Source organism: Podarcis vaucheri (assembly GCF_965113315.1).
Source record: "Podarcis vaucheri genome assembly, chromosome: 1".
Lineage (NCBI taxonomy): Eukaryota > Metazoa > Chordata > Lepidosauria > Squamata > Lacertidae > Podarcis > Podarcis vaucheri.
In genome coordinates, this window is record NC_138759.1 from 18,036,730 (window position 1) to 18,062,584 (window position 25,855).

At 43.7% G+C, this 25,855-nt stretch overlaps 1 protein-coding gene and 1 long non-coding RNA gene across 3 annotated transcripts; one reads left to right on the forward strand and one right to left on the reverse strand.

Annotated features, from left to right (window-relative positions):
- The first annotated feature begins 49 nt into the window (after window positions 1-49).
- Window positions 50-24,480, forward strand: WARS1 (tryptophanyl-tRNA synthetase 1). 2 transcript variants are annotated; one of them, XM_082218464.1, is made up of 12 exons: window positions 67-153; window positions 1,820-1,900; window positions 8,806-9,012; window positions 10,401-10,608; window positions 12,303-12,411; window positions 12,756-12,875; window positions 15,748-15,930; window positions 18,925-19,025; window positions 19,384-19,496; window positions 20,621-20,794; window positions 22,532-22,672; window positions 23,898-24,480. In XM_082218464.1, exons 3-12 carry the CDS (start codon window positions 8,899-8,901, stop codon window positions 24,054-24,056), a joined length of 1,422 nt encoding a protein of 473 aa, XP_082074590.1. In that variant the 5' UTR covers window positions 67-153; window positions 1,820-1,900; window positions 8,806-8,898; the 3' UTR covers window positions 24,057-24,480. The 2 variants fall into 2 exon arrangements, with proteins under 2 accessions (XP_082074591.1, XP_082074590.1); XM_082218465.1 differs by lacking the exon at window positions 1,820-1,900 and having other exon boundaries at window positions 50-153.
- On the reverse strand, window positions 15,836-18,918 carry LOC309531185. The gene is made up of 2 exons (XR_014219123.1): window positions 16,155-18,918; window positions 15,836-16,117 (listed from the first exon to the last, which is right to left on the reverse strand). It is a non-coding gene; the product is annotated as an uncharacterized lncRNA (long non-coding RNA).
- Window positions 24,481-25,855: the final 1,375 nt, after the last annotated feature.

Genomic DNA, 25,855 nt, shown 5'->3' on the forward strand with positions numbered 1-25,855 from the left:
CTGTCTCGCTCTCTCGCTCCTCTTCACCGGTGGTTCCGGGCTCAGGTGCGTGTTTCCCGCCCGGACGGCGATGAGCGACGCACTTGGCTGATGCAAAGGGGAATCACGGCTTCTTCCAGAGGCGCTGAGAGAAGCGGCTGTCTCCTGAGGCAGGTGAGGAGCTGGGGGGGGGGGGAGAGGCGAGTAGTCGGGGGAGAGGCGCCCCTGCAGCCCACTCTTTGAGCGGGAGGCCTTTGGGTGGGGGAAGAAGACCGTGGGGGTCCGACCCGTCGCCCAACTGACTCATTATTCTCTCATGTAGCTTCCCCCCCCCAAAAAAAGACAGGGCCAGCCCAAGGCATTGCTCAGGGCCCCCCCCCAAAAAAAAATTAAAGGAAAAAAACCTGGATGTACATTTCCAAAATATAAGACTATAAAAATAAAACAAAACCTACATACAGCAATAGTGATTTGTGTTGTGTACATAGCTGTCAACGTTTCCCTTTTCTTAAGGGAAATTCCGAATAGGATTCCTCGCAAGAAAAGGGAAAAGTTGACAGCTATGGTTGTGTAGGCTCCTATTTGTTATGTGCAAATGGCTTTAGGTCCGACAGCTGGACTTATAAAAGGCCCCATCAAACCTAATAATAATAATAATATTTTTTATTTATACCCCGCCCTCCCCAGCTAAGGCCGGGCTCATGCCGGCTAACAAGCAATAATAAAAACAAGTTGAATGAATACAACTTAAAAACAAGATTAAAATACAACATTAAATACAACATTAAAATATTGAAAGATTAAAATATTAAATTGCAACCTAGGGCCTCATCAAACCTAAACCCGGCCCTGCCTGAGGCAGACCCCCCCCCCCAAATGCCGACACACACACACACCTCTCCCCACCAGGGAAGAAGGGGTGAGGGAAGAACTACATCAGGAGCAAGCGGGGGGGGGATCTACATCTGGATCTGCTCCCCCACTGGATCTTGCAGCCTGAGGCAGTTGCCTCACCTTGTCTTTTTTATTTTTTTTATTTGCATTTTTAATACAGAGACAGAAAAGAAAAACAGCACATCCCACATTCCCTTCCCTCCACTTTAAGTACAACTTTCATACCAATCTGGACTTACAGCTCAATACCTGGTGACTTCACTTCCACCCTTTTCCTGGTTTCTTTATTTTTCCTATGAAATCGCATATTCCAAATTTCTAATCTTCTAATTCCTTCCTCCGTTGATTTGTATTAGCTCCTATTCTGCGGGATTTACTGAAGACCTGCTAGGTTATTTACTTGTTTATACCGGATCCTAAAATATTCAATAAACATTTTCAAATCCTTCTTATCATCCTTTTCTCTTATCCTATTCATTATACCTGCCAATTCAGCATATTCAAGCATTTTAAACTGCCACTGTTCCTTAGTGGGTACCATAGTTGTTCTCCACCTTTGTTCTAATAAGGTTTGTGCTAATAAGGTTCTAGCCACAGTGTTGGTGTATAATAATAAATTCTTTTGTTTTTAGGGACTTCGGTTGTTACCATTCCCAAAAAGAATGCCTCCAGCTTTTGGGGGAAGATTTTTTTGAATATATTTTTTAATTCTTTGTAAATTACTTACCAGATTTCCCTGATTACAGGACCACCATATGTGGAAAAAGGATCCCTCCACTTCATACCCTCCCCACACCAACACCTGTGAGAAACCCACAGAAGCAAACACAGTGGCCCTCTGCCCCACTCACCGATTCCCAGCAACAGATATTCAGTGTTTAGCTGTTGTGGCAATCCCCTTTGGCAGTCCTCAGTCATTGCTAATTACAGGGGGGTTTTCCCCCAGCTGGAACTCACCAGAACTAAGTTCTGGCACCTCTCAGGTGCGCACCATTGCTGTTGTAAGAGAACAAGGGAAGCGTTTGTGGTGAGTTCCAGCGTCTCTTTTTTCTAGAAAAGTAGGACCGGCTATATCTTGTAGGAACAAATGCCATAGTTCAGCAGTGTTCCCTGTGTGGGAAAGGTACTATAAAGCCTTTAACATCTTGGGATCTGTTTAGCTGACTACGAGATCTCCTCACCCCATATGTGCCCACTCAACCACTTCCATAGACAGAATTGGCACTTTTACAGGTGCCACATAATACCTGCACTGCATCTGTAAGAACTCTGTCGTTTAGTGTGGCGGCACCAACATCTTTGAATTCCCTGCCTATTGATATCAGCCAGGTGTCTTCACTATATTACTTTCAGTGCCTGCTGAAGATGTTTCTTATTTAGGCAAGCCTACTCAGATGTTTGGGGCGCAGGTGGCGCTGTGGTCTAAACCACTGAGGCTCTTGGGCTTGCCGATCAGAAGGTTGGCGGTTCAAATCCCCGTGACAGGGTGAGCTCCCATTGCTCGGTCCCAGCTCCTGCCAACCTAGCAGTTCAAAAGCATGCCCCAAAAGTGCAAGTAGATAAATAGGTACCGCTCCGGCGGGAAGGTAAAATGCCGTTTCCGTGCGCTGTTCTGGTTCACCAGAAGCAGCTTAGTCTTGCTGGCCACATGACCCGGAAGCTGTCTGCGGACAAACGCCGGCTCCCTCAGCCTATAGAGCGAGATGAGCGCACAACCCCAGAGTCGTCCACGACTGGACCTAACGGTCAGGGGTACCTTTACCTTTACTCAGATGTTTAGAAAGTTTTTAGGAGTTTTAATTTGTTTTGGTCTATTCTATTGTAGTTTTAACTTCCTCGGTGTTTTAAATTATGGTTGTAAGTCTTTAGTGAAAATTTTATTGTCTTGTTTTTCTTGTACAAGCTGCTTTGAGGTTTTTTCTGCAATCAAGCAGTATATAATTTTAATGAAAAAAAATAATTTTTGATTGTCCTGAATATTCCAACATTCACTGAGTGGCCTCAGATTCTGCTATTATGAGAGACAGAGAGAAATCAACCAATCACTCAGTCTCCCTATCCACTTCCTCCGCACCATGTGTAATCTTATATACCTCTATCATGCCCCAAATGTAGCATTTCCTCATGGGGGAATTTCTTGTTTGGAGTCCCTTTCTGAAGGAAAGAAGACTGGTGTGTCTGGACTATCTTGAGGGGGCATGAGCTCTGCTTCCACTTCCACTACCACCACTTTCTTTGCCGAATGGCAAACATTGTATGTGACCTTTTTGTCCACCCTGAGACTGGGCACTTAGTTTATTAGATCACCTTAACCAAAATATGATGATACTTAGCATTTGTATAGTCCTTGCCAGTGTTTTAAAAACACTTTACATCCTTGAGGTTCACATGTACTATCATCCTTATACCAACACTGCAAGGTAAGTCATCATTATTATACCTCTGCTACAGCAGAGGGGGAACTGAGACAGAGATAAGAGTGGCTTGCCTAAGGTCACCTGGTGAGTTCTTGGCAGAGGCAAAATTCATACCAGAGGCTTCACAATTCATAACCCTTATTCAACGTTTGGATTTGGTCTCCCCTTACATCTTTTAAGAAAGGCTTTTTTATTTATTTAAGAAAGCTGTTCACCCAGGAGAGGGGGCAGAAGGAGTTGCAGGTGGATTTGGAAAACATAGGAAGCTTCCTTACACAAGGTCAGACTTTTGTTCATCTAGCTCAGCAGTTTCCCAGGGTCTTTGGCAAAGATCTTTCCTGTCAGCTGCTATTTGATCCCTCTTTTAAAGGTAATGTGGAGTATTGAAACTAGGACTTTCTGCCTACATAGCATGCCCTGGATTAATGAGGTACAGTCTCTATCCATGCTCCCTAGTGGTCACATCTCCTGTAGCCAGGCTAGCAAAGAGACTTCTTTCTGAGATCCTGGAAAGCTGCTGCAATTCAGAGGAAACCAGTGAATCACTGGTCTGTCATGGCATCTCATGGCGGTTGTCTCTCCGGGCCCTATTCCAAAAAGTGGGGTAATCCAATTGAGAAATAGCTTTGCTTACAAGGCTGACTCTGAACTTGTGAGTTGAGCAGGCTGAGAGTCATCAGCATTATCCCAATTAGGGTTCGCAGCATTCCATGCACAGGTCTTTTTAAGGCATGTATATGTCATACAGACTTTCCATGATTATTGAAGGAATTAATAACATGCACCTAAGCAATCATGTCTGTCAAAAAGAGCTGCCTTTGCAGACTAAGCTGTCAACCCCAAAATCTTGGGTTCAAAGTTTGCCTCTTCCACAGAATATGTTAATATTGATCTACTGAGATAACGTAATATAAGTGCTTTGAACACTTAAAGTACTGAGTGCTAATAGTTCCAAGCCTTTCTTACTATTCACCAGACAGTGCTACAAGCTATTTTTTTTAAAAAAGTTATTACTATTTATTGCTATATTTATATAGCTACCCATCAGCACATGTCCCTGGTACCATTTACAGGGCACAGTGTAAACTGCAATATTAAAACACAAGATAATAATTTAAAGCATTAATAAAATGTAACTTAAAACGTTCATTTTTTGGCAGAGACCTCCCGCCAAAATGCAGTCATTTAGCAGACCAATAAGATAAAACACAGAGTGTACAATAAGAGCCCAAATTGAGAGCTGTGTGCAATCATACCTCGGGTTACAGACGCTTCAGGTTGCATTTTTTCAGGTTGCGGACCGCCAAAACCCGGAAGTACTGGAACAGGTTACTTCCGGGTTTTGGGGGTCGCGGAAGCACTAAATTGCGCTTTGCGCATGCGAAGATGTGCCGAATCACAACCCCACATGCACAGATGCGCTGCTGCGGATTGCAGACACTGCGGGTTGTGAACGTGCATCCCACATGAATCATGTTCGCAACCCGAGCTTCCACTGTATACTTAGACCCTTGGAAGAAGGCTGAACTGCTTGCTATTTTCCGACAGAACATTGTTAGTGATTGAAGTTGCCTCCCAGTCACCTCTCAGCTTCCCCCGCCCTCCAAACAAACATTTGAAGGGGCACTGTGGCTGACCATCCGCATGAGTGTGTTACTGCTCTGGTTTTCACATTTCCTACCTTCTGGGAGGCCTTTCAACAACTATCTCCCTGATAAGGAATATTGTACACAACTTGCATATTTGCCATGGAACCTCTGTGTCTTGCAGAGGGTTTGGGAAGTTATCTTAGGGTTCACATATAACAGCTGGGCTTATGGACTCACACAAATTGAGAATATGCCCTAGAATACTCCCAATATGCACTTTATTGCACATTCCACGTGGTGGAAACTGGGAGGGAAGCTGTCTTGCAGAAAAGCTTGACAACCATTATTGATTTTCAGATTGAGGAGGCTCTGGTAAGCTTCCAAGGAATTCCAGGGCTCCTGGGTACATTGCCTGAAAATCTGTACTCTTTTGCTTCATTCTAAAAGATTGGGGCATTTTTGCTTATGCTAGTGATTTAACAATACACTGTTAATCATACACTTTGACACGTTAATATTTATTGATTTTGTAATGGAGTGAGCAAAGAACATTAATGTAAATCTTCTTATATATTATAACAGAGGTCGTCAAACTAAGGCCTGCGGGCTGGATTCGGCCCACCGGGCTCGTTAATCCGGCCCGCGAACCTTGTGGACCCTGCCACCCGCTCAGTAAGTCCCTGTGCTAAACAGGCACAGCACAGAGGCCTCACCGCACGGAGACTGACTTATGTGATGTGGCATGACTTTTGATTGACTGCAGGAAGCTCCTGCAGCCAATCAGAAGCCGCAGATGCCTCTGGGCGCCGCCCCTTCCTTCCTGCTGAGGCGGCCAAGCAGGAGGAAGCGGTGGCACCCAGAGGCTGCCCAGGCCAGCAGCATCTGGGTACTGCCCCTTCCTTCCCGCTAAGGTGGCCAAGCGGAAGTAAGCGGCATCGGCGTGGAAGCTGCCTCCACCGCCCAGGCCAACAGCATGGGCTCCGTGCCCTGCCGAGACAGAGGACACCAACACTGCCGAAGACGAGGCGTGGGTGGCATAGGCAGGGGGCCTTTGGGGAGGGGAGGTGCTTTCAGGCAGCAGTGGGTCCGGCCCCCCACAAGATCTGAGGGACAGTGGATTGGCCCGCTCCTGAAAAAGTTTGCCAACCCCTGTATTATAACCTTAAAAGGGCAATTAAAATGCAGTGTTCCCTTGTGTTATACAGAGAAGGCAGGGATACTGTCCTGTTTAAGCAGGAGCCAGCGAAAGTGAGCACCTGTGGGGTTTTAATACTTCCTTAACTGATAGGCTTTCTGCCTTCTGGGGTCTAAAGTTTGCATTTGTGTGAGCACTTCAGGAATGGAACAACCTGCTCACACAAATGCATAGAGCTTACCAGAGTTTGCATCAGTTTTTGGGAGCTCATCTGGAAAACAAACTGAAGGTTGAAAATTGTGAATATACCCTGTCTTTTCCTCATTTCAAAAGCAGACATTGTGTAAGTAAGTTTGCCATTTCACTTATTTGTTGAATAAGTAAAATGCATTAAAAATGATTGGCAGAAAATTTCTAAGAAAAATTGAGACTGAAATTAGATCCCATGGGAATAGATTTTTTGAGTGGAGATGGAAGAGTTATTACATGTAATTTTTTGCTTAAGCGTAATTGACTAAGGCAAAGCATTTGGCATCGTAATAATGGCATGTAGATGAGTGGAATAGAATTCTCAAAGCATACTATGAAACCCTGTTTTTTAAGTGTTGAGGAAAAAGTAGCAATGATGCACCTAGCCACAGAGCTAAGCAAGTTAAAACAGTGATTGGCTTTAGTTTGATGCATTGTATGGTGTATTTGTTCCAGAAGTGATATTTGAGATGCAGTCAAGCAAATGGAGGAGTATTGCAGTGAAAAGGGATATTGCTGTATTGGGATTTAAGGAAATTGGAGAATTGTGGAGAAATTGCTGAAAATTCAAGGCTGTGAAAGGATATGCTTACACACTGGGACTTGTGGCTTCCTTTTGAAGGCTACAACAGCACTTTGGAAGTAAGCCCCATGAAAATTGTGGGACTTAACTTCCAAGTCTGTTCCATTCTGGCTTCATGCCTGACCATGGTACTGAAACCACCTTGGTTGAAGACATTTGTCAGGAGAGAGATAGAGGAGTATGAACCTGCTCATTCTCCTTGATCCCTTGCAGCTTTTAATATTGTTGATCATGGTGTCCTTCTGGAGCATCTCTAGGATATGGAGATGGGGGGCACTGTGGTTCAACAGTTCCTCTTCTGTCTCCAGACCTGTTTCCAGAAAGTAGCTTGGGAAGCCACTGTTCAGCATCATGAGAGCTGTTCTGTGGGGTCCCGCAGGGTTCCACCTTGTTCCCCATGCTATTTAACATCTATAGGAAGCCTTTGGGAGCTGCCATTGGAATGAAGTGTCATCAATATTTGGATGACACCCAACTCTACTTCTCTGTTCCATCTGAATCTGGAGAGGCAGATGCAGTGTTAGAGTGGTGCTTGCACGCAGTGATGTGTTGGATAGGGGCCAAGAAATTGAAGCTGAATTCTGAAAAGACAGAGATGATATGTTTCCCCGGTTTTCATGTACAGGAGGTGGGGAGACAACCTTCCTGGATGGCACTGCACTCCCCTGGAAGGAGCAGGTCCACACCTTGGGGGTGCTGTCACTAGAGGCTCAGGTGGCCTCGGTGGCTAGGCATGCCTTTTCCCAGCTACAGCACCTGTTCAACGCAAATAATGCAAACACTGTATTCTGGTAACTTCCAGGTTGAAATAGTGCAATGCCCTCTACGTGGGGCTGCTCTTGAAGCTGACTTGGAAACCTCAACTGGTCCAAAACACAGTAGCCAGATTACTGACTAGGGTTCCATGTAGATCACATTAAGCGCTGTTTTAAAACAGCTGCATTTGTTGCAAGTTCGTTTTCTGAGCCCAGTTCAAGGTGGGCAAAGTAGTGTTTAAAGCCCCTAACAACTTAGGCTTGAAATATTTGAAAGACCATCTCCTTCCCTACAGAACTTCTCTGGTGCTAAGAATGGCAGAGGAGTCTCTCTTGGTGGTTCTGTTGCCCTCAGAACCTCAAAGGGGTGGCCAAGGAGAGGGCATTCATTCTCTGGCAGGCAGAGGCAACCTTTGGCCCTCCAGATGTTTTGGCCTACAACTCCCATGATCCCTAGCCAACAGGACCTGTGGTCAGGGATGATGGGAATTGTAGTCCAAAACATCTGGAGGGCCAAAGGTTACCTATGCCTGCTCTATGGCGGCCCCTAAATTGCAAAACTTCCTCCCCACCTAGGAGGGTCTGGCAACTTTATTAAACAGCTTTGAGCGAATGCTGAAAGCACACCTCTTTACCCTGGCCTTTGACACCTGAGATGTATCTTTTCAAAACCCACCCTTTTGTGAGTACATATATTAATTTTAAGTTTTAAAACTGTTTTTAATGTACTTTAAATTGTTGTGGCCCACTCTGGGACCTTACAGTGAAGAGCAGCAGAATGATAATGCACATATAGGAGTGAGCTGTTTAAGTGCTAAATGATGCCCAGAGTAGTGTCAGATCAAAAAGATGGGAGGAAGGCTAAGGAACCTTTGCCCTTGATGACAAACACGTTTGTAAACTGGCTTGGCTTGAGCAAGCTTCTCTGTAAATGCCATGCCTAATTGCTTCAGGAAGGCCTCTGACTTTGATTTTGGAATGAGGTTTGTTTTCCGGTAATAAAGCTCTGTTGGGCCTACCAGGTGGATGCTAAATATTAAATCGATGTATTCATGTACAGTATTCTTAGATTTAAAAATACATGTGTTTGAAAAACTTGAATCCTATTTTCTGTGTTTGCACATAAAAAATAATGCTTGACCTATGCCATATTTATAAAACTAGCTACCAAAGATTAAAGCATACATGGTCTTTTATCTTCTAGACTCCTCCAGGCTGTTTTGAAGTTTCTGGATAAAAAGAAGCTGCAAGTTGCACTTTAAACTATAAACAGAAAAGATCCTTCACACTCCTGAAAATGGCAGACCTTCAGAATTGTGACTTTTGCTCTCTTAATCCACTTGAACTGTTTGAACAAGTGACTGCACAAGGAGAAAAAGTCAGATCGCTAAAAGCTGAGAAAGCACCAAAGGTAAAATTGTAGTTCATTAACTGAACTCTTAGCAATATTAGTTTTCCAGTTAGAATTTTATTTTAGTAGAATCTAGTTATGCAATTTTCTCATTCGTGTGTGTAGCCTTTTAATAAAACTGAATTTCTACATCTACAAGCTCCTTTAAAAAGGGGTGGGTGTTGTTGTTTTTTGAAAAAAGGTAGCTATCTCACAAAAACAGTAATTTCTAAGTTCCTTGGTTGGGAATTTTAATATATAAGGGATTGATCTAGAATGTCCCTTCCAGAAGCAGAAGAGCTCCTTCTGGTTGGTGAAAGGATTGAGATCCAGTGGGCATGCCTATTGGAGGAAAACGGGGAGATGCTTTTTGCCTCAGTTTCCCCCTTCTGCCTCCTGCATTACCCCCATACTGTTCTAGGGGGTCCTTCAACCCTCTGGAACATTTTTCAGACTGCAAGGGGAAGGTGGGCTTGGCAAAAATATATTCTCTTCCCACCTACTCTTTTTGCCAGCGGGAGTGTCCTGTGTCTGAGTCCAAAATCATTTAAAAATGCCTTCTGAATCCAACAAGGGGTCTCTCTAGTCCAGAATCTTATTTTCTAAGGTGCTTATCCAGATATATTGGGATACAGTGCAGTAGTCCTGCCATGCTGTTTCCACCCCAGCCCTACATGTCCAGCAGTAAGAGCTCTGAATCAGGATGTTTCATTTGACTCCTCATGGCTAATGTCCATTAATAAGCCCACCTTCTATGAACGTGCCTGGTGTTTTTTTTTATATAAAACTTGTTGTTTGTGGTCCATGTTTTAGTAATGTATTTTATAGGCTAATTAGTTACCTGGTTGTATTTTCAGGGCATTTTAGCGATAGGTTAGAGACATGGGTAAGAATGCAGTTGAGTGTTGAACAAAGGGCTAAGCCAATGGGAAGCAGTGGAAAAGATGAGTTTTCAGGTGGGATTTGATAGCAGCAGATAGGGGTGGTTAGGGTAAGTCTGTAAAGGAAATATTAGCTTCTCTGCACATTTAAGAACTCTTTCAAGTCCTACAGAGCCCCTACAAGGTAAGTAAATATTTGTATTAGTTTTGCAAGTGGAAAAGTGAAATGGAGACCTTGAGTGACGTTGCTCAAGGTTAGACAAGCAGGTCATTTGGTTTGTTTACATGGAGTTTGGAGAGCCAGCTGCTTCATCTCTCTGCCCCATCCACTTTCGTCTTCAACCTGTTATTCATTCTCTCATTCATGTATGTATGTATGTATGTATGTACACACACAAAAAACACACACACACGATTTCATGCATATAGAACATTTCCTATTCTGTATAATGTAGCTGCAAGGCCACAGCTTTCTTCATTTTATTAACCTGAACACTGCCTTGTGTGTGTTTTCTTCTTTCACCCCAGGATGAAATTGACACAGCAGTTAAGTTGTTACTGTCATTAAAACTGAGCTATAAAACAGCGACAGGTGAGGAATATAAACCAGGTTCCCCTCCAACAGACTTCACTCCAGTCAGTAATGGTCCAGGAGACACAGAAGATAATGATTTTGTAGACCCTTGGACAGTACAGACATCCAATGCAAAGGGAGTGGATTATGATAAACTTATAGGTACGTGGTGTTCTGTCCATTTTTAAAATCTATAATATAACATACTCTGTCTGCTGCATTTTTGTCATGAAGTGCTCAGATTAACCAAGTTTTCCATTGTGCTCAAGCGGCCCTTTCTATTTCCAGTTTTTGAGAGGCAGTATTGCTGCCTAACACCATTTGTCTTCAAACCCTTCTTGTGGGTTTCCTGGAAGTTTCTCACAAGCCACAGTTCAGAAGCAGAAGGCTGAACTAGATATTCCTCAGACTTGATCTATCTGGTCTTATGTTCAGCATTGCCTTAAAAGTCTGTCTTAAGGAAAGAATGAAATAATGAGAAATTTCAGAGGGTGATTTGTGCTTCTAGGGCAGCAGTCAAAAGCACACCTAACTAGAGAATATGAACCATTGAATCTGATGGCACTTACCTCTGAATAAACTTTCTAAAGGTTGCACTATAACTCTGACAGCTTTTACTGAGAATGAAGTAGCTCAGTTTGAAAAGGGAATCAGGAATCTGATTAAAGAAGAGTGTAGATGTAGTTTTGTACATTTTTGTAGACATTTAAGGGTAATGGTGAGCCAAAATATTTAACAATTCCCTTGTTTTTATTTGGAGTGGTGGGATCATGTTGCTATGCTGTATTGCTAATTCAATGGTGATTTAGATAGCAGCATATCACTGCTGAATGTATCTATAATTTTATATTGTATTTTTACCTATACAGTGTACGCTCGGGTTGCAAACGTGATCCTTGCGGGAGGCACATTCGTAACCCACAGCACCACGTCTGCGCACGCACGGGTTGCGAATCTGCACATGCGCAAAGCACTGAAACCCGGAAGTAACCTATTCCAAGTACTTTTGGGTTTGGCGCAGTGCGTAGCCCGAAAACACACAACCCAAAGCATCTGTAACCCGAGGTATGACTGTACTGTACTATGTGAATATGCTTTAAATCACTTGAAGACCTTTTTGTGTAACAAGCAACTAAATAATAATAAAAATAATAGTAGTAGTAGTAGTAAATACCGTATTTTTCGCCCTATAGGACGCACTTTTTCCCCTCCAAAAATGAAGGGGAAATCTGGGTGCGTCCTATGGGACGAATGCAGGCTTTTGCTGAAGCTTGGAGAGCGAGAGGGGTCGGTGCGCACTGACCCCTCGCTCTCCAGGCTTCAGGAACACATCCGCAGCCTAGGCAGCCCTGTGGGAGGTCCCGCAGGGATGTCTAGGCTGCGGATAGCAGCCTGCCGCCCAGCGCGAGGGGCGCCCTGAAGCAGAGTGCCCCCTGGCCGGGCAGACATCCGCAGCATGGGGAGCCCTGCAGGAGTTCCCCGCAGGGCTCCCCACGCTGCGGATAGCAGCCTGCCGCCCGGCAGGCGGGCGGGGCGCCCTGATGCAGAGCGCCCCTTGCGCCGGGCAGACATGGGCCAGCCCCACAAGCTCAGGGGACAGCAGGGAGGCGCAGCGCCGCCATCCCGCTGTTCCACAACCTGGTTTGGTTTCCCCGACCTGCTTTTGGGGGGGAAATAAAGGGGGGGAAATTTCCTTTATTTCCCCCCCCAAAAAAAAAAACAACACTAGGTGCGTCCTATGGGATGGAGCGTCCTATGGGACGAAAAATACAGTAGTAGTAATAATAATAATAATAATAATAATAATAATAATAATAATAATAATAATATCTATTGCCCATTTTGGTTGTCTTCAGTTCGATTTGGCAGCAGCAAAATTGATAAAGACCTCATCAACCGGATAGAAAGAGTTACTGGGCATAAACCACACCACTTCCTACGCAGAGGAATCTTCTTTTCTCACAGGTAAGTAGGTTTAATTGCTGGTTTGTCAGCCTCTTTCACACTTTGTACAGTTGTACCATGTACTATATCACATACATCTCTGCCAGAGAAAGCAAAAGGCAACTTTCTTGTGGGGTGAATGGTAAAGGAGTCTTGCATAATTCTTTAGATTGCATAGCTGGGGTGTCAGGTTTTGCACTGCATGCAAGCCCCAGTTACACTATTTAAATTACAATATTTTCCTTAAAACACAAATTGTAGTCACAAAAATGACATGTTGCCTTCTTTGGAACTTCTCGTGCTTTTTTCATTTTGTCAAGCTCATCTTTTAAAAAGTCAAACTCTGTGTCTTTACTTTTTTCCAGAGATATGAACCAAATTCTTGATGCCTATGAAAATAAGAAGCCATTCTACCTATACACCGGCAGAGGCCCCTCGGCGGAGGCAATGCATGTTGGTCACCTTATCCCATTTACTTTCACAAAGTAAGTAACTCTGGAAGTATATAACATTTCATGTTATATATTTGCTACTCGTTTAAGACAACATACAAAGTGCTAGACAATCGGAACCTGTAATTCATAGAATTGGGGCTCAGATCCATGAATGGAAGGAAATTTATGGATGAGTTCTTCTTACCCCTTTTACCTCTTCAAAAGGACTTGGTGATGGGGGGGGGGACACCTCTTGAAGACCATGGAATGAGGCACGGGGGCAGGCATTTAGGGGGAGTTTGCAAAAACACACACACAACCTGGCAGAGGACCTTTTGTAAGCAGAAATAGGACTGCAATTGCTACTGTAACTAATGAATGGGCTGGGCAATGAAACAGCTGCCAAATGTGAATCCCTTCCTTTCTCTCTGATTCTCAACTTTGACACCTCCGTTTTCTTCACTCCAGCCCCCACTTGCCCTATGCAGCATGGCCAATGGCCAGGGATTATGTGAGATGCACTCCAACAATGCCTGGTGGACCACATCTGTGCTCTACTCTATGCCTTTCCCCAAACAGCACACCCCTTTCATTATCCTATTATTTGAGTTCATGGCTGTGGCTTCTGTGTACATGGGAAACAAGTTACCTCTGCTCAGCTAGGAGAGATCATTCTCTACGACAGCATTGGATAACGTCTGGCCCGTGGTCCCTGAGGCTGTTTTGGCCAAGCCACACCCACCTGCCCTACAACCAATGCCATATATGATGTCAGGCGTGGGGCAGGGAAAGATGTGGTTGAGCAAAAGGGTATTGGCAGGTACCACTGATCCGTAGCGCCTGCAAAGCCCTTTGCACGGTACTTTACAAGCACTGACAACCAGTTGATTAACAAGCATGCAAACCACATGGGGAAACATTTGATAGAAGAGTTTGGATTTGATATCCCGCCTTTCACTCCCTTTAAGGAGTCTCAAAGCGGCTAACATTCTCCTTTCCCTTCCTCCCCCACAACAAACACTCTGTGAGGTGAGTGGGGCTGAGAGACTTCAGAGAAGTGTGACTAGCCCACGGTCACCCAGCAGCTGCATGTGGAGGAGCGGAGACGCGAACCCGGTTCCCCAGATTACAAGACTACCGCTCTTAACCACTACATCACACTGGCTCTCAGATCTGAATAGCATTGTTATGTCAGGTAATTGGCATGGGGGTGCACCCAACTGTCAGGCTTGCCCTTCCAGGGATAGGGAGGTTAAAAATCTGACCTCCTGGCCAGATCCATCTCCCCACCCCTGTCTGTAACATTGTTCTCTGTCTTATCTGCCACAAAGATAAGCAGCTTGAATTAGGTGACAGGTGTCACTGTAATAAATGTACAGATGTGGATGAGCAGAAGAACCAAGGTAACAACACAGAGAAGTGTAAATGTTTCTGCACTTCCACTCTGCAGCAGCCGAAACAACAAAGGGCTGCCCAGGGAATTCTGCTTCTGCTTCTTGATTTTAAGTTGAGAGGAAAAGAGGGAGTTTGAAGACTTTTTTAATATACACAAAACAGAAACTGGATTCTCCTGCTGGTACAAAAAAATGACAGAAAACACATAATGGGACAAGTAACGTAACCACATTAATCTTTGATACGATTCAATGGCCAGCGAAACTTTACACAGATAGAAAAACTGACTGACATCAAAGATGGGCTCATGCAAGGGGCTTGCAGTAGCTCAATGGATTTTTTTATTTTATTTTGTGCAGGATTCCGTCATTACAGTGCCTTTTATGTGGGGCTACTGTTGGGGCTACTGGTCTGGTGCAAAATGCTATGGCTAGACTATTGATGGAGGGGCAAATTATGGCCAGCACGTAACTCTGGGTGCTCAAATGCTTGCACTGGCTGCCAGGTTCAAGGTTGTTTTTATTCATTTACAATGCCCTTAAAAACTTGGATCTAGGATATCTCAGGGACTGCCTGATCCCTTATTTCACCACTCGATCAATAAGGTTGTTGGGGGAGTCTCTGTTAGTAGTCCCCCATGACTCAGATATGTAGCTTGTACCACAAGGAGCTCAGTATTGTGGTCCCAGTTTTGTGAATTCTAGGACACTTTTTAATTTTACAGCATCAACACATGGTTAGTCTTATTGTATTGGGTCTCCCATACACCACTGTGATTAAGCAGCGTACAAATGGTTGAAGTAAAATGAACAAATGTTCCTGTCCCTCATGCCATATCATGATCTGCTTTTGAAATCTCTTTGTTTCCCAAGCAGTTTGCTAGAAAGCACCACTCTGAAGTCCCCTTCTGCTTGTGGAACTAACTGCATGTTTCTTTGAATTCTTTCGATTTTTCTAAGTATGAATGCAGATTTAAAATACTTTTCTTGCTGTTTACACAACCAAGATTTCGTCAAAGTAGCAGTGAAAGGAAATGCACTTTACCCATTTCTGTGATTACATGACACAATTGCAGCATTTAGTATCCAGATAATTTGGCAGGCTTGATCCAGTCTGGAGGGGCTACTCCGCCTGCAAATTTCATCCACTTCTGTCAAATGGGGGGGGGGGGAATTATAGCTGTTTTCCTACAGGGAATAGAAACAAAGCCGCTTTTCCCCAGCATGGATTTGATCTCTTCTGAAGCACTTCAGATTGAGGCTGGTTGCTTTCCAAAGTGCCAAATTGAGGTCCAAATCAAATATTGTGGACAATGCATACCCATAGTGTGCATAACCACATCTTTAAAATAAATCGATTTAGGAGAGTCTTTGCAGCTGAGAAAACGATTCTGTAAAGTCTGTCAAAGGAATCTGTGAATAATTTAATTTCAACCCAGATTGCACTATTGTATAAAGATTACCATGTTGGCTAATGATTTAACTAGAACCCACCCTAAAGCTAAATCTGTTTCATTTTTTTTAACCAGGTGGTTACAGGAAGTATTTAATGTTCCCCTAGTCATACAGATAACTGATGATGAGAAGTACCTGTGGAAGGATATGACACTTGAGAAGGCTTATCAGTGTGCCATAGAAAACATCAAGGACATTATAGCCTGTGGATTTGACATAAATAAAACCTTCATCTTTTCTGATCTGGAATATTTGGGGTACATTTCTAAGTATTCTTTGAAACTTTGCATGATCAAAAGTCTTCTGTTGTTTTCTGTGATCTCAAACTTTCTATCAAATTTAGCTGGGGTGGCAGGGGGAGATGAACCATTTTTCCCAAGATAACAAGATGCAGTACATGGCAAGGCTTGACTACTACTACTACTACTACTACTACTACTACTACTACTACTAATAATAATAATAATAATAATAATTGTACCCCTACCCATCTGACTGGGTTGCCCCAGCCACTCTGGGCAGCTTCCAACATATATGAAAGCATAATAAAGCATTAAACATTTAAAAACTTCCCTATACAGGGCTGCCTTCAGATGTAAAATGAGCTTTGTTCAGTAAGAAGAAAGGGAATATTACTGAAAAGTAATGCTTTATTAAAGAAGGAAATAGCAATGCCTATTTGATCTCTTCTATCTGCGGAACTTGCACTTTTAGAAATGCCGTATAATGTTCAATTTGCAAGGAGTCTGTCTCAGCGTGGCAGCACCTGTGCTTGGGGAACTCCCTGCATGTAGACCTTGGTAGATTCTCATACGCACCTGCCGAAAACCTATTTCACCAAGCCTTCCCAGAAACATAATTAAACCGCCTACATTCATTTTAAACATCTTACTGATTTTATTTGTGTTTTTACTAATTATTATTGTTTTATGTAAAAATAATAGTAGCAGTAGTAGTACAGGGAGATTTGATTAAGCAGTTTTAAAAATTTCAATAAGTAAATGCATTTTTCTTTGGGTTCCATTAAGCACCAGTTAACCCAGTGTGTCTTTATCACGCCCTCGAGCCTTAAGGAAGAATCCCAGAGTGTTATAGCATGCATATGGTTATCATATTAAGTGCCAGTAGGGGGCGCAATGCTTCTGCAACCCCTGGAGGTCATTTCAGCTTCAGAGGAAATAGGAATTTATCAAAAGGAAACCAGATCTTGAACTGAGTTGCACTTGATTGTTTGGCAGGCCAGCAAGGAAGCTGCCTGTAGTTTTCCGTAGAGTTTTAATATTCCAGGGATTGCAGACCTGAGGACTGTAAAATGTAAAACTTTTGAGTCAATCTGGCTCCACTCCTTTTTTTTTGTCTTTTCTTTTTTAAGTACACTAGTCTGGTTGGAAAGCATAATCACCGCAGTCACTGCCTTTTCTTGGTTTCATCTTAATTATAGCCAGGGAGAGGGACTGAAAATGAAAAATTCTTTATTTACAGAGGCCCACTGTAAAACAGCACCTGAGATATGTGAAGGGCCATAGGTCAGTGGTAAAGCAGCGCTAAATCCCCAGCGTTTCCAGGTAGGGCAGGGGAAGACTGCTGCCTGAAATCCCGTAGAACATGGGTAGACAAACTAAGATCTGTGGGCCGGATCAGGCCCAATTGCCTTTTGGATCCAGCCCACAGACAGTCCAGGAATTGTCGCATGGATCACCAGCACACACGTTCTTTCCCTCCCTCTCCTTCATGCGGCAGCGGCGCCGCCTCCTCCCTCCCTCCTCCTGGCTTCTCCCCGCCCTGCCTAGAGGAGGAAGGGGGCTGGGCTTTGTTGGTGCCAGCAGCAGTAGCGCTTGAGCGGCCGCCATTTTAAGCAGCCCCTTTCTGGAGCCCTTTCGCGCTCCGCTCATCGTCCTGCCACCGCCAGCCCCTGCTACTCGCAAGACACAGGTAAGCAGCCACCAGGACTCATGCATCAATTCCCCCCCCCAAATATAATCCGGCCTCCCACAAGGTCTGAGGGACAGTGGACCGGCCCCCTGCTGAAGAAACTTGCTGACCCCTGCTGTAGAGCGACTGCCAGAGACAAGGATGAGCAAGATGGGCCAGTCATCTCCATCGTCCTCAGGCAGCTCCCTGGGTTCCTATCATAGAAGCAGATGGCGTTGCACAAATAAGCTTTACGTGTACTGCATGTGTTGTCTCTCTTGGCTGGCAGCACATGGACTGCAAAAGTTGGTCCCTATCATTTACAAATATTCCTTTTAGACAGCAGTTCAAAGTGGCCTAGAATATTTTTCCATACGTTTTTGGTCAGAGAAATATGGTATACTTTCTTACCTACAAACATCTTAACCGGGAGCAGTTAGCCTATGGCCCTCCATAGGGTGACCATTGCTCTGTTTATACAGTGGTACCTCGTGTTAAGTACTTAATTCGTTCTGGAGGTCCGTTCTTAACCTGAAGCACCACTTTAGCTAATGGGGCCTCCCGCTGCTGCCGTGCCGCCAGAGCCCGATTTCTGTTCTTATCCTGAAGCAAAGTATTTAACCTGAAGCACTATTTCTGGGTTAGCGGAGTCTGTAACCTGAAGCGTATGTAACCCAAGGTACCACTGTAATTAAATCTTTTAATTATGTTTTGTTTGTTACTTGGTTTACGGTGACAAGCCTACAAATAGCCCGGTCTGAAAGGGGCATCCCAAGACAATTGCAGTAATTTTGCATTATTTTTACTTGGAGGGAAAACAAAAGACTTTTGCTGAAAAAGTACTGAATTGGAGCAAAGATAACTTACTATAGTTGTACCTTGGTTTTCGAACAGCTTAGTTCCTGAACGTTTTGGCTCCCGAACACTGCAAATCCGGAAGTGACTGTTCCGGTTTGCGAACTATTTTTGGAACCCAGACATCCAACGGTGCTTCTGCAACTTTCGATTGGCTGCAGGAGCTTCTTGCTGCCAATCAGAAGCCGTGCTTTGGTTTTCGAACGTTTTGGAAGTCGAACGGACTTCTGGAATGGATTCCTTCGACTTGCAAGATATGACTGTACTATCTTAGTGTCATAGTGATCTTTTTCAACACCTTTTCGGGGGAGGGGGAATAATAAAAATATTCCTTTGTAAATGTTCTGTAAGTATAAATAATTTGCTTCTGTAGTTCTGTAAGTAAAAAAAAGTAGAATAGATTGTGGTGCTGCCCTGTGAATATTCTCCAGAAGGCATTCTTTTCCTTGTCTAAATTTTTAGTTTTGACTCCCCTTCTTTCTCAGGATGAGCCCAGGATTCTATAGGAACATTGTTAAAATCCAAAAGCATGTGACCTTCAATCAAGTGAAAGGAATCTTCGGTTTTACGGACAGTGACTGTATAGGTGAGTTCCCGATAGGTTTCTAGCAATTCATGAATAGAAGCAAAAATCCAGTGGGAGTTGTTCAGCAACTATATCAAAGAATCAGGGTCACAACCAAGGTTGTTGTGATAAAATGGAGGGTGGAAAACCTTGTCAATCATCCTGAACCCCTTGAAGGAAGCACAAGATTAAAATTCCATCAGTAAACATACTGGAAAGAATTTTTTCCTTGTTAAATTGTGGAATAGCTGGTGCTAGCACTCCAGTCCTAGGTGCACTTTTGTCAGTTGCCTCAGAGCGACTCACAAAATGAAGTCTAAAGCCATTAGCTTGCTGCTGAAAGCAAACTCACAAATGTGTGTGATTTGTTCCCTTCTAGGGAAAATCAGTTTTCCTGCTATTCAGGCAGCTCCATCCTTCAGCTCATCATTTCCACAGATCTTCAACAACAAGAGCAACATTCCGTGTCTGATCCCATGCGCAATTGACCAGGTAGGAAACGCTTCTTCTTAAAATCTTTTAAAACACTTCCATTAAATCTATTGCTGCTGGCCAAAAATAATTACCGGAGCTCGATGAGTTCTGCGTATCCCTTAATTGCATCCTATAATTATATAGCTTTGGATCGTAAGATAATTTAAAGAAGTCCATGGAACGAATGCTTCCCTTTCCTCTTGCAAGATTCAGTAATGCTTAAAAGAAAACACTTCTTCACACAACACATAGTTAAACTGGAAGTTGCTCCTACAGGCGGTCGTGAGGACCACCAATTGGGATGGCTTCAAAAGAGGATTAGACAAATTCATGGAGAATAGGGTTACTGATGGCTACTAGCCATGATGGCTGTGCTCTGCTGTCTCTGTTGGACACAGCAATACTTCTGAGCACAATTCAAAGTGTTGGTGCTGACCTTTAAAGCCCTAAACGGCCTCGGTCCAGTATACCTGAAGGAGCGTCTCCACCCCCATCGTTCAGCCCGGACACTGAGGTCCAGTGCTGAGGGCCTTCTGGCAGTTCCCTCACTGTGAGAAGCGAAGTTACAAGGAACCAGGCAGAGGGCCTTTTCGGTAGTGGCACCCGCCCTGTGGAACGCCCTCCCACCAGATGTCAAAGAGAAAAACAACTACCAGACTTTTAGAAGACATCTGAAGGCAGCCCTGTTTAGGGAAGCTCTTAATGTTTACTAGACTATTGTATTTTAATATTCTGTTGGAAGCCGCCCAGAGTGGCTGGGGAAACCCAGCCAGATGGGCGGGGTATAAATAATAAATTGTTGTTGTTGTTATTTATTATATCAGTTGGTGGAAACCATTGCTTGCTGGTTTCCACAGGCAAACTGTTCAGCCACTGTGGGAACAAGATGCTGGACTAGATGAGCTATTGGCCTCATCCAGGGGGCTCCTCTTATGATCTAACAAATAACAAGACGTCATTCTCTGTTCCCAACAGCAAATCATCAATTCGGAGCTTCGCCAGGTTACTGCTTATCTATTGTGCTTTAGATCCTGAAAGAGGCTTTCTCTTTGTTATGTAGTATTTTGCTCACAAAGCAAACAACTGTGAATCATTTGTTTTCCGCTTCGCACACAAGCCTGTTCCTGGTTGTTGTTTTCCAGGATCCCTACTTCAGAATGACGAGAGACGTGGCCCCTCGGATCGGCTTTTCCAAGCCAGCGTTGCTGCATTCTGTCTTCTTTCCAGCCTTGCAAGGTGCACAAACAAAAATGAGCTCTAGTGACCCCAACTCCTCTATTTTTCTCACTGACACACCCAAGCAAATAAAAACAAAGGTAAGAAAACAAAAGTCGGCAGTGTATACAATTATTTTTAATCACACCTGGGTTCCAGTGCACCATCTTACTTTTACAAACCGCTTACCAAATTTCTTTGTTTCCTTGCTCAGTTTGTAACAAAACAAATATTCTAACAAATATCTGAAGCTAAGCAATATTCTGAAGCTGGCTGGATCACACACACAGTGAGCTCCTTGCACTCTCAGCTAAACTAGATGTAATATTTAATGTACTAAACATCCTGTTTGCTCATCTGGCACAGGTCTGGGGCTGACGTCAATGTTCACCTGGTGGTGTCACTATTTTTTTAAAAAAATACACATGGTTTTAAAAGATTGACATCTTGTGATGTAAATCAAGCTACCAGAACTCATTTTGTCCTAGGCACCAGAAATCACTTGCTACAAGGTGGCTGTTGCTAGGCAAGCCAAGCTTAATGCATCAATCTGTGTTGAAGCTGCTGTGGTTTGTAATCTCAGACCGCCTGGCTCTGAATGGACGAGTCAACTCTCCTCTTGAAACATGGTTCATTTAGTGTGTTCCAACATGAAGTCTGCAGACCCCTGAAGGCGATCCGGCATGACTCTTTGCCAGGGAAGTGCACTGGGTGTGTTGCAGTGTGGTACGTGGATAAAGAATTAAGCACAAAACAAAGGTTTAACAAGACAAAACAAAGGTTTAACAGGACAAAACATGATTTCTTGGCTTTTTTCTGAAATACCTTCAGGTTACTTCACATGCTTTTGCCCAAATGCCAGATATATCCTCCCAGAGAATTTAAGAGCGAACTTGCCAGTCAGTTTCAGATTGTCATCTCATGACAAATAATTTTTTTATCATTCAGTTGTTTAATAATAGATAGAGGTAGGAGTTTTGCTTTGGCATTAGGTGGGGCTTCCCTTATTTTATGACATGAGAATCCAGTGTGTTGCATGAATCTCTTATGCAAAGTTCCAGTTCTTATGAGGTGTGTGTGTGTGTCGCGCGCGCATACACATACCCTTTGGCATAACGCCATATGCTTACTGATTTTACTGTATTGTATTAATTTATTCCCCAGCCTTCATTACACCCTGCAGAAAGTTTATATTCAACAAATTGAAAAAATTAATCTCAAAATAAAAGCCCCCTAAAAACAATTTTATAAACCCGTGTGTGTGTGTGTGTGTGTGTGTGTGTGTGTACATACACACACACACTTTTAGTCATTCTGGCCTGCCACTTAACCATAAGTTGTCCCACAGATGATCAAAAAACCCTGGCTTGTTTCTCGAATGTTTAGCTTATTTTCCAGCTGCTTGTCTTTTGTAGTGTGGTGAGCATCTAGGGTAGGGTGGTTAAATAAACCATAGTTAAGGAAGGGTACTGAGATCACAGTTAAATCATAGTTAAAACACAGCAAGGTTTGTAAAGCAAAAAAGATTTCACATCAAGATTTGTTGGCGCTAAGCAAGCCATGCTTAAGCTTCTGAGCAGGAGTAACACATAACAGCCATGGTATAATAAGCTAGGCCATGGTGGTATACTATGTCCTGGATTAGTTGAGTGAGCTGAATGTTGACAACCTCTACATAGACTTGATGACCTCTGGACTTTTCAAGCATTATGATTCTTGGAGTTGCTCCATGACAATCCCTTCTGACTGGATTTGCAGAATTTCTTTATATATAGTTAAAAGTAGCTCAGATTGTAGACCAGAGCTAGCCTGCTGAAGTCCTTGGATCTCTGTTCCAGATCAATAAACATGCCTTCTCTGGTGGCAAAGACACAGTGGAAGAACACCGGAAATATGGGGGCAACTGTGATGTGGATGTGTCCTACATGTACCTCACCTTCTTCCTCGAAGATGATGACAAATTAGAACAAATCAAGCAGGTAATTCTTATCTCTCTCTCCCCCCCTCCCCCAGTGAGAAGCCTCACTACCCAGATAAAAGCACATAGGCAATCACGATTTTGCAATAGCAGCTCAACAGATTTTATCCCCCCTTCCTGGCACTCCTTTATATCTTCCTCTCCTGGGTCCAAATTGACTGGCAAGTTCTGGGTGTGGGCTTCGTTGTGTGTGTAGCTTGGTTGAAAGAATGGAAGCCACATAAGCACTCTGAAAACGATGGTAGCAGAGGCAGTAGCTATCAACTGTCTCAAAGAATGTCTATTATTCCTACACAGTGGGAGAGAGCCCGTGTTAGTCATACCCAGGCTAGACTTCACATCTTCACCCAGCTTTGATGGCAGACTGCACTCGCTGCAGTTGCCAGGCAAAGGCTGAGCATCAGGAAGACCCAATTATGTTCTGCTCTTATTTGATCCTGTTTGTGCATGCAGTTGAAACATTTTTAGGGCCTCCATTAAGCTGTGTCGGCAGCGAGTTGACGCTTCCTTCTATGCTCTGTAAATTTCCCATGAAAGAAGAATGCACAATCAGTATACAAATCACCCAGGGGGGAAATTGCAGACTTTTCATCATGGCGGGTTGTTGAGGCATCAGAACCCATCCTTCACGCCTGCATTAAAAGGGTAGGAAAGTCCACAAAAGGTATGCAACGTTCGTACTAGTGCAAGAATTAGCCTTAGTGCAAATGGATACCCCTCCCTCCCTCCCTCCATGCACACCATCACCAAATCTGCTCCAGAGGGTTGGGGGAAAATCTGGAAGAGATTTGGGGCATGCATGGGGGGCGGAGAGGAGAACTTTCCATCACGCACAAAGAAATCCTCACACTGACACAGTATTCACCTTTGTGCTACATTGAATGCAACCCCATCCTTCTCCCTCTATGCTCCGAACACAACGCAGTGGCTTAAAGTAAGAGGCAGCTAATCTCTGCAAAGTGTTCCTCAGTAAGTGCCCTTAGGAGTAATAATAAAAAAGTCCTCACTGAGTCATCAGCTCAAACCTCTAGGCCTTAAACCAGGATCCTCCGTGCCTAAAAATTTCCCTTTCTATGGCAGCTCGAGAGATACGTCAGAGGGAATGATGTATCTAATTAAGACAAACAGATTGCGTTGCTTGCCAGCAGCTGTTCCTTTCCAGGAGACTTGCAGGAGGGTTCTTTCCCCAGATGTTACCAGATATGACCCTGGCATTCTCTTGGCAGGCCTATACAAGTGGAGCACTGCTGACAGGAGAACTGAAGAAGGCGTTGATTGAAACACTGCAGCCCTTGATCGCTGCTCACCAGCAAAGGCGAAAGCAGATCACCGATGAAATAGTGAAGGAATTTATGACTCCGCGGAAGCTGGCATTTGATTACTAATTACAGAAGTGCATGTTGATTTATCAGTACACATAGAGCACACTTGATAGGTGTTGCCCTAGCCTCTCGTCTGCCGCCTCTCCCTAACAACGTACCTCTCTGCTTCTAGCAAGTTACTTTCAAAGTCGCCCTCCATTGTCACCAGTGACTTTGGGAATATGTAGTTTGTGTTTGGAAAAAACAGACATTGGCCTAGGACTTCATTTGACTAATTACGGGTTAGCAAGATAACCCGATCACCTGGAAAAGAGTTGCTTTGTCAACAAGAGGACCCTATTTCACGGAACGCAATATTAAGAAAAACGCTGATTACAAAGGTGATGCAATGCCAGATTCTGCTACCGTGGGAGCCGTGTTAGGCATGTTTTTACATCTAGGAGCTGTGCCTGTTTCAAAGATAAACTAAACTCTTCCATCCAGAATATACATTTGTCTTTGTTTTTTTCCTTTTTCGGTTGTTTAGTTACAGTGGACATGATTGCAATTTGGCCTTCTCAAAAGCGCTGTCCACTTGTTACGAGCCGGTTGAGAGGGAGCTTGGGACCATCTCATCCAAGTCAAGCTGCTCGTTCTGCCTTCACCATTCTGACCAGCATGATCTCTGCAGCAGGAACCTCTTTCCTGTGAGTGGAGGCTCCCGGTGCAACTTGGAGTCATGGTTGCAAATTGCACAGGCAGCCTCACCCCTTCAGACATTCTACTGCACACAGTCAGTGGTGATGGTGGAAGCAGGAAGAAGAAACTTTTATTTCATAGCTAAAGGTACAGCCCTGAGCCCCTTTTCAACATGCTTGCCCTCCACAAGCGAGTAGTGTGTGAACTAAAGATCTGCTGTGTTTCTAACAGCCTGGCAAGTTTCATTTGGGCAGTCACTTATATTTCAGTGGTTCTAAGAACATATGATAGTTGGTTGATGAGTCTTTCTGCAAATGATACCTGGCTAGTATCTGTAAGTTGTCTATACTGGACTTTTGGGGGTTTTGTCAAGCCCAGCAAGCAAATTGTTGCTCGTTTTTGCCTTGCAAAGCAAGGGAAACTAATAATAATAGCTATTATTTCTCAGGGGCAGCATGGACTGCTAAGAGATTATCACAGTAGAGACAGTGTATACAACGGGCAAAAAAACCAAACCTTTCCGATAACTGGGAAGTTAAAAATCGCCAAGCGATGCTGTGACATCAGCAATGTGGCTGCAAGACAAAGGACATCTTTGTTTCTGTGTTTATATTGTTGAGATTAAGAGCTGGTTATCTCTCTCTGTGTGTCTCTCTCTTTGTGTGTCTCTCTCTTTCTGTTCATATAATCTTTCAGCATGAATTAATCCACAAACTATAACCCTCATTGAGTATTTCCTACACAACAGGTTCTCAGGTTTGTGATGCAAGCAGAAACAAAGCTTCCTGTTTCCATTTTTGTCTTCTTTAAGTAATGAGCATTAGATACGGTGTGAATCCACAGTTCATTGAAACTCTGCATCAGTAGAGATCTGCTGTGTGGGTTATATGCATCGGACCTGTATACCATGCACTGAAAGCACACTGCGCCAACCTAGTATGTCTTTGCTAGTTACAATCAAACTAGTTGAAGGCTGAGGTGCCACAACAGGTGAGTGTGGATGAGAAATTGCAACTGGAGCATTGTGACCTGCCATACGTTCTTGTAGCAAATCATGTTGGTGTGTCTGGTTCATGAGCTTTTGTCTTTTGTTTCGTTTTTGTTAACAATGGTGCAGCTAATCAAAGAGAGTTTATTTTTGAAAAGCGCTAAGAAGGGCGACAGTGAATCCAGCCCTGCTCTGA